Here is a 9775-nt window from a genome sequence, read left to right as displayed (position 1 = left end):
AATAAAAAGAAACACTGCATTTCTTTAGAAGAACAAACTTGACTGAATAATTATATTGACACATTTGGTGACATTATTATTCATTTATGTGTTTATCCCTGAGGAAATTTCTCAGAGCAAGTAAGAAAATGATAACAATAGTTTGCTTCCACAGTTCAGAGATAATCAATTCATATCCGGTCCTGCGGGATTCAGTTAGTCCTAGGTGCGAGGGGGACCTCTAACCTGGAAGAAAATGGGAGAAAGGGAAGGAGAAGCAGAAGACCAAGCAAAGAGTTGTCAAGGTCTCTGTTTATTATGCTGAGGTGCCTTGTTTTAAAGCATACATTAGGAGGAATAGGGAGGGGTGGAGGGGGAATTTTACAATTCCTTTACAAAGGCTCCAGGCGACGGGCACTCTGCATCTTATCTCGGGAACATAGATCCTCCTTGACAGCCTTGGGGTGTCAGGCCGGGCTCAGGCATAACTCCTGTCCTTGGGTGGCATGGGAGTTCAGGAAGAGATAGGGAAGAGGGGACTATAATTCATCTTTTATAGCCTCAGGTGCCAGGAAGGGAACAGTGAGGAGGGAGTGATAACTAGCTCTTAGCACGAGGCCATTTGGCCTGTCAGGGTGGGAGATTGTGAAGGACTCACTTTCTCACGGGATGGTCTCTGACAAATTCATGGAAATCTATAGGTTTTGAGTGCTGTTGCCAGGTGCATATATAACTAGATTTAGATGTCTTAAGTTGTTTGGTCCAATTGGGAAAAGATATTGAAAATGGAAGATTATTCATTAATTCTGAAAAGCTGTTTATTGTTGGTTGTTCACAATGTATCAAGGGAAAATGCAATGCAAACATCCATATACAGAACTGTTAAATGAACAATAATATCAGTGTTGTGCTATTGAACCTGCACACAGTGATGTAAGAAGGATGATGCTACACTTTGGAAGTGATCAAGACATATATTTGAATAAGTGATCTGAGTGATTCACCTTTCAGGAATCCTTTTTATCATAACATGTGATGGAAGGAGACCTACTATGTTCAGATAGAAGAAGTTCAAATGTGTTGTGGCATAATAGGCTAATTACAATGATAGTATACTTTACGTTCTTATAATGCTTTTATTTTATAAAATTACAATGTAATTTCATGCTTTTCCATTTCCTTTCTCCCCTCCAATACATGTTTAAAATGTTAAAAGTTGTTTAAAAGGTTATATTGCTAGAGGTCTAGGTTCACATGCAGTTGTAAGAAATATCACGAAATAGCCTTAGTGGTGCTTAAAATATTATTCATTGATGTTTGTATGGAGTGTACGGGCTAAAGAAGGATGACAGCACAAAAGGAGTCATTTGCTTCTGAACACTGCTAAAATTTCTAGAAATGCCAAATAGTGTTTTGTTTGAAATGGACCAAATTAATTAAAGAGCAATAAAAACTTGAATGGAAAACTTCCAATTATATAAACTTGCTAGCTTTCTTATTTATAGTTTAAATATATGTAGAATTTCCATGGTGCTAAACTATGTCATTCACTGGTAAACTGACTTCTTAACAGACTTCAATTACTACAAACTTGATGTCTAATAATACTTCTTCTGATGCAATCACACACCTGTTCATTCTTGCATTGCCTCTAGGGAAGGCCAATGTTGATCCTCACATTAAGAAAAAGAGTGTTTAGGGAGATTTTAATTCTCAGGGGAGAGCTTCACACATAACAACGTAGCTGAATGTAGGTCATGACTACTCATGGTCTTCAACAGAAAGAATTCAAAAGAATTCTGGAGAGGATGCTGTCTTAAGATGCCAGGTAAGAGAAAAACCATGTATAATTTGAAAATGAAATTTAGATCAAAGAAATGATGACTAAATTAGTGAGTACAGGAATAGCTAATTAAGTAGGAGGAATAAGGGCTGGAAGAAGGGGTCTTATCGGGAAACCATCCCTAAGTTGATTGTATCAGGTGTCTGAGATTATGGAAAATGGTAGTAAAACAGTTAAACATGAACTAGAAAAGGAGGAATGTCCACATGCATGCTGATGCTGACCAGGGACCTCTGCTTCATCATAAATGTAAGCATAATTTAACATTCCCAAGTATACATTCAGAAAGTCCTCTGGAAAAAAAAGTCTAAGCAAAAAGAAACATCAATTAGAAAGTGAAGCATTAAGAAAAAGGTGAGCCATAGGACTGAACAAACAATACTTTGCAAGTAAGGAGACTTGGCAAGGTGTATTCTTATCAAATTGAGGCTAAGTTTTCTAGCCAGAATTCCCTGATACAGCAGCTGTCCATTAAAGAAGCAGTGCCTACCAGTCTTCTGAGGCTAATATTTGATTTCATCTCTGAGGTTTTACTTTTCAGATAACATATGAAATATAGATTAATCAGTGCAATAACTTCTAAGTCTCACCAAAATGATGTAGGTGTAAATTTTGAGCTGTGGAATGTGTGACTGAAGGTAGAAATCAGTCAGCAGGATCTGAAGCACCCTGTAACTAGTAACAGAAAAAAGGTAAGTCAGAATCGAGACTGATTTCTGTGGTTTTCCTTCATGTTTGCCTCCATCAGAACATGGACTCAAAAGAAATTTTAAATGAGACATCAGAAAAATAATGAGATTCAATGAAAATGTGTACTTTCATGCAGGAAATGAAGACTCCCCAGTGTAATCTCAACTAAAACTAACAGCAGGGGCAATGATGGCAAGCAGACAGGTGGAAGAACCAGATGTCTAGGGCCTATTGTTCATGGTGTCATTTCTTATGATATGAAGACTAAGATGTATGCTTAATCTTTAAGCTTAGAAACATGGAAGGTGAGATAAAATAGAAATAGATAACTTGAAAGAATTTAAATAAGTTCATAGAATTTTTTCTAAAAATAAATGTATGTTAATATAGTGAATGAAAATGAAATCATCTCATAGACATTGTCTGATTTATTTTGTATTGATAGTTGCCTAATATTTTTAGTGAAACTAGTAAATTGTGCCATATTAAATTTGTGCTATTAGTGCAAGATATATTTCAGTATTAATCACATAGCCAAAACACCTATGAAGTATTAACCTGAATAAAGAACAAATGATTAACACCTAACCATATCTGTAAAGTAGGCATAGTATAATGTGTTTATACTTACTGACTAAAAATGCACTCAAGCCCTACAATAATTCTTGTGAAAAATTCTATGTGTTAAAAGTTAAAAAATTAATATTTTATACTTTGAAATTAGCCCATATGACGTGTAAGTTAATATGTAAAACTTTCAATTATAGATCCATTTTCAGTTATATAGAAATATTTTTCTCTTATTTTCTATGGTACATGATTTTTTAAAAAAAATTTATTAGATATTTTCTTCATTTACATTTCAAATGCTATCCCAAAAGTCTCCTATACCCTCCCCCTGCCCTGCTCCCCAACCCACTCACTCCCACTTCTTGGCCCTGGCATTCCCCTGTACTGGGGCATATAAAGTTTTCAGGACCAAGGGGCCTCTATTCCCAATGATGGCCGACTAGGCCATCTTCTGCTACATTTGCAGCTAGAGACACGAGCTCCGGGAGTACTGGTTAGTTCATATTGTTGTTCCACCTATAGGGTTGCAGACCCCTTTAGCTCCTTGGGTACTTTCTCTAGCTCCTCCATTGGGGGCCCTGTTCCATCCTGTAGATGACTGTGAGCATCCATTTCTGTATTTGCCAGGCACTGGCAAAGCCTCACACAAGACAGCTATATCAGGGTCCTTTCAGCAAAATCTTGCTGGCATATGCAATAGTGTCTGCATTTGGTGGCTGATTATGGGATGGACCCCCAGGTGGAGCAGTCTCTGGATGGTCCATCCTTTTGTCTTAGCTCCAAACTTTGTCTCTGCAACTCCGTCCATGGATATTTTATTCCCTATTCTAGGGAGGAATGAAGTATCCACGCGTTGGTCTTCCATCTTGATTTTCTTGTGTTTTGGAAGTTGTATCTTGGGTATTTTAGGTTTCTGGGCTAATGTAACTTGTCACAGTACTTCTTAAAATTATTGATGAAGAAGTAACAATAAAGTAATCCAAATCCACCACAAAGTATTTTGTAAACGCATTGTAAAATACAAGTAAAATGAATGCATCCCAAAGTAAGAGTATGTCCTAAAAAAGACCCAAGCTCATGATAATAAGATAGGATTACTATTCCTCATTTGAGAATTCTTTGTTTAGCTCTGTACCCCATTTTTAACGGGGTTATTTGAATGTCTGGGGTCCAACTTCTTGAGTTCTTTATATATATTGGATATTAGTCCCTTATCAGATTTAGGATTGGTAAAAATCTTTTCCCAATCAGTTGGTGGCCTTTTTGTCTTATTGACAGTGTCTTTTGCCTTACAGAAGCTTTGCAATTTCATGCAAACTTTATATGCCACAGTACAGGGAAATGCCAAGGCCAATAAGTGGGAGTGGATGGGTAGGGGAGCAGGGCAGGGGGAGGGTATAGGGAACTTTTGGGATAGCATTTGAAATGTAAATAAAGAAAATATCTAATTAAAAATAAATTTAAAAAACTGTAAAAAAAAAGAGAGATAGTATTACTATAATAAAAATGAATAAAAATGTAAAGTCATCTAGGTCTTTTTAGTTTTGCACTCATATCCACAGAAATTTTTAAGAAGAAAAAAACAGTATTAGTAACTCCCAGCTTGCTATGAGGGCAAGGTCCACACCCTACTAGATAAAGTTTTGTCTGTTATATGAAAAGTACTGATTTCAATCCCAATACCACAAAATGCTATAATGCTATGAACAAGCAATCAACTGATACAACATTTATTCAATATATGCAAGACTGAAGAATTTCAAAAAAGAATGTGCTGCAGTAGATTGCAAATTTTGATTAGTGAGTGGGAATCTAATTAATGATAATTTCTGAAGTTTCCATTTTAAAATGTCATCATATCACTGCTATGACTTAAATTGACTAAAAACATATTTTTATTTTTTGTCTTCAGTAATACATCACACATGTAGAAGTTGTTCAATAGAGGAATCACTCTTTATTGGGTACAACTTATACAAAAGGAAAAGTAATAAAGTCTTTTATAACACAAAACAACAGAAAATTCGTGACTGTAAGGATGAGAGCAAAGGAATGTGCATTCAAGGTACAAAAATTATAGAAACAGTGCTCTGAATCTATTTCTGGGACAACACATTTTATAGGAGAGGTACACAGCCCTGACAACATGCTTCATGTCAACATCACCAACTTCATCTTCTCCACCTTCCTGGTTACAGGCATTCCAGGGCTGGAGGCAGTGTACATCTGGATAGCCATACCATTCTGTGCCATGTTTCTCATCACTATGGTGGGCAACATGACCATCATAATTGTTATCTGGCATGAGCAGACTCTTCATGTTCCTATGTATCTCTTCCTGGCCATGTTAGCCTCCTCTGATCTGGGTCTCTCTCTGTTTACCTTCCCCACTCTGTTGAGAATCTTCCTGCTGAATGATAGAGAGTTGACCACCACAGCTTGTTTCACACAGATGTTCTTCATTCACACTTTCCAAGTCCTTGAATCAGCTATTATTCTGGCAATGGCCTTTGATCGTTACGTGGCCATTTCTCACCCACTTCACTATCACTCCATTCTCACAGACACTGTGATTTCCAAGATAGGGTTGGCTATTGTTGTACGAACCTTAACTATGCAGGTGCCTCTCCCTATCCTCTTGAAGAGACTGTATTTTTGTCATTCCAATGTACTATCTCATTCCTACTGTTTGCATCCTGACATCATAAAGCTCTCCTGCTCCAGTACTACTGTCAACAGTATCTTTGGACTTTTTGTAGTGCTCTCCACCATGGGGCTTGACTTCCTCCTCATACTCTTCTCATATGTATTGATTCTGAAAACAGTACTGAGTATGGCTTCCCACAGTGGCCGCCTCAAGGCTCTCAACACCTGCATCTCTCATCTGTGTGCTGTGGTCCTCTTCTTCACACCCATGATCTGCCTATCCATGCTGCATCGTTTTGGTCCAAGGCTTCCCTCACATGTCTATGTGACCCTGGCCAACATGCACTTTCTAATTCCTCCTGTGATGAACCCAATTGTCTATGTTGTGAAAACCAAGCAGATCCGTGACAAAATTCAGAAACTCTTCATTAAAAAAGCAACAAAGAAAGATCAGGCTGCATCTGTAACATAAATTTCCTAAAATTTATGTAACATTAAACAAGATCAAAACCAACCTCTCCTTTAAAATGTTAAGAGTTTTTATTGAGCTTTATACAGATATGAAAACCAAGAACTATAAAGTCATATTAGTTCTTCAAGATCACAAACTTCTCTCAAATTCCATAAAATTTTATTTTCTTTCCATGGCCTATTTTTCATCCTCTTGTTTAAATATTGACATTCAGGTGATGTTTAAAGGCAGAAATAATGTGCATTATTATGTATATAACTTTTAAAATAGTTTTCAAATTGTATTAAATGCTGCGTATGTATGTGTATGTACATGCAGTTTATTGCTGCTTATGAAGGCCACAAGTGGCGCCAGATCCAGGATTCCTTGGAGTTGGAATTACGGATGGTTGTCAGCCAAGCTATGTAATATAGGTACTGGGAACAGAACTTGGGTCTTCTACAAAAGCAATACATAATTTTAACTGTCGAACCATCATTCCAACAGACACTTTTGTAAGTTTGTGTCATGAACAGGATATTCAATTTCTCTTTTGTTTTCTAGAGAATAAATCCTTCATCAATTCTCATATCAGTTTCTCATTATTTAAATACAACTGCCTATTTATCTATTAGATATTTAAAATATTTAAATATAACAATAGCCTTGTTTTCATTGTGTTGTCTTTGTTCCTTAAACCAAGTAAGTTGTACAATCTAATGCAACTTTGATTGAAGTAGTAATGTAAGAAGGAGGTAAGTATCTTCCCAATTGAATCAAATGAAATAAAGTTCAGATAACGAATTCCTGTAGCTCCATTGATATCCAACATATTCCAGAAAATGGTGTGGTAGATACAGAAGACAGAAAAATATGTGCTAAAGTGTTAATAAAGTCAAATATTTGACTATGTCTTATCCAAGGATATAATTACATGTGTTTGTGTGTGTGTGTGTGTGTGTGTGTGTGTGTGTAAAACAATAAAGTCCTTGAATCTATTTTAAATACAATTTTAAAACTGTGCTTCAATAGAGTGGTGATTGTTGTTATCTATTTTATCCTTAACATTTTTAAGAATTAGGGATATACTACTAATTCAACAAGCTTATTTACTTCATAGTAGCGTCATTTTCCCTTCCACCTGCCTTCTTTCCATTGTTGCTATTTTCTATTCATTTTCCTTCCAGTCTCTTTTTTGGCTTTGTTTTTGTTGCTAAAACAAAGTCTCACTATTTACCTTGTACTGACTTCAAAATTACATTCTACATCTTCACCCTTTCACTTCTTAGTGCTGATGTTATAAAGCACATATCATCAGGTTGGATTTAAAGTTGGTTTTCTTTCTGTTTTCAAGTAGGGATAACAACAAAAAATATTAATTAAACAGATACCTATAAACTGACACTGAATACAATTATAACACCAGTTATATACATTGTTAGAAACTGCTAAGAGTATGTGACTATTGACTACAGTACTGTAAATGAGATGTTTCTAACACCCTCTTACAAAGAATATAAGAGCCACAAGAAAGGAAGGAATGTTGTTAAAAGCTGTTTTCTTGAATTGACATGTCTGTCACTCCATAACTCATCAGAAGCTATGATGCACATGTATTATATAAGATTGGGTCCATCCATCGAGAGACTACCCTACACAGGGATCCATCCTATAATCAGCCACCAAACCCAGACACTATTGCATATGCCAGCAAGATTTTGCTGAAAGGACCCTGATGTAGCTGTCTCGTGTGAGGCTATGCCAGTGCCTGGCAAATACAGAAGTGGATACTCACAATCATCTATAGGATAGAACACAGGGCCCCCAATGGAGGAGCTAGAGAAAGTACCCAAGAAGCTGAAGGGGTCTGCAACCCTATAGGAGGAACAACAATATGAAATAACCAGTACCCCAAGAGCATGTGTCTCTAGCTGCATATGTAGCAGAAAATGTCCTAGTCAGCCATCATTGGGAAGAGAGGCCCCTTGGTCCTGCAAACTTTATATGCCCCAGTACAGGGGAATGCCAGGGCCAAGAAGCAAGAGTGGGTGAGTAGGGGAGCCGGGCAGGGGTGGGGGAGGGTATAGGGAACTTTCATGATAGCATTTGAAATGTAAGTGAAGAGAATATCTAATAAAAAAAGGCCAAAAAAAAAAAAAAAAAGATTGGGTCCATCCACATCCAACTATATTGTTTCATAAAATACAAATACAAAAAAAAAAACAAAAAAAAAACAAACAAACACACACACACACACACACAAAACATGAATATCTATGAATATCTATATACAATCAATGGTTGTTGAACCAAAGGGAGTCTACTTTTATGAGTGTAGTTACTGTTAATTTCTCCTCACTCAAGAAATTACCCCCCCCCATGTGTACTCTTTCCAATCCTGGTTAAATGCACAAATGAGCATGCACAATAAATAGAGAGAAGTAAGACAGGGACTTGCTGGGGAAAGATGTGTGATAAGAGAAGACAGTATTTAAAGGAGATGGGGGAAATATTACCAATATAAATTACATCCTTCAAATTATAAGATATAAATTAACATTTTTTAGTTTTTTATGTTTAAATATCTTTACTATTCATATATTCTTCTGTAGTGCAAGTCTGAGGTTTGAAATGCAAAGCCCCTCTAATACTCTATAAATCTATAATGAGCAGCATTATTTCATTTTCACATGTACTTATAAGCACAAACAGTTTCACAAATGACTCTGATGATCTGTGTCTTACATTTATGACTATATACTACAGAAGAGACATTGGAATCAATTAAAATGCTTTCTCTCTCTTATTTCTGTGCTTCTTAAGGTCACTAGAATACCCATAGTGAAATGAGAAGAAATTAATCATCTCCAGTCAATTTGTCTTCTAATGCTGATAATACATCACTGGCTGCATCAGTATTTCTCTATAATCTCTAGATATGTCTCAAGTATGTGTAACTATCCCCTAAACACACGTGAATACAATTTATTCTATTCTCCTTCCTAGTTGTTTAGAAGTTATTGTCACACTGCATATTCCTTTTAACCATCAAAAGGATAATTATATCATCTAGAGTCAAAGAAGATCAAAACTGTTTCACACACACCACACATGTGCACACACACACACACACACACACACACACACACACACACACATACACACACACACATCTAACATAATTATAAATATTTTATTTTTAATTAAAACATAATTATATCATTTTTTCAGTCCTTCTTTTTTTAAGTATTTATTTCATTTACATTTCCAATGCTATCCCAAAAGTCCCCCACACCCTCCCCCACCCACTCCTCCATCCACCCACTCCCACTTCTTGGCCCTGGCATTCCTCTGTACTGAGGCATATAAAATTTGCACAACCAATAGGCCTCTCTTTCCACTGATGGCCATCTTCTGATACATATGCAGCTAGAGACACGAGGTCCAGGGGAGTACTGGTTAGTACATATTGTTGTTCCACCTATAGGGTTGCAGATCCCCCCAGCTCCTTTGGTAATTTCTCTAGCTCCTCCATTGGGGGCCCTGTGATCCATCCAATAGCTGACTGTGAGCATCCACTTCTGTGTTTGCTAGGC

At 36.6% G+C, this 9775-nt stretch overlaps 1 protein-coding gene across 1 annotated transcript; it reads left to right on the top strand.

The window, feature by feature from the left end:
* Positions 1 to 5228: 5228 nt before the first annotated feature.
* Positions 5229 to 6200, top strand: LOC110299405 (olfactory receptor 51G2-like). Its single transcript, XM_021169087.1, has one exon. The coding sequence runs from the start codon at positions 5229 to 5231 to the stop codon at positions 6198 to 6200; it is 972 nt and encodes a 323-aa protein (XP_021024746.1).
* Positions 6201 to 9775: the final 3575 nt, after the last annotated feature.

This window comes from Mus caroli, chromosome 7 (assembly GCF_900094665.2).
Source record: "Mus caroli chromosome 7, CAROLI_EIJ_v1.1, whole genome shotgun sequence".
NCBI classification, from domain to species: domain Eukaryota; kingdom Metazoa; phylum Chordata; class Mammalia; order Rodentia; family Muridae; genus Mus; species Mus caroli.
The sequence above is the reverse complement of the archived record's forward strand: the minus strand, read 5'-3'. Positions and strand labels throughout refer to the sequence as shown.

Bases quoted from the DNA above. Each gene is read 5' to 3' on its own strand.
- LOC110299405 (XM_021169087.1), top strand. From the start codon at position 5,229: ATGCTTCATGTCAACATCACCAACTTCATCTTCTCCACCTTCCTGGTT.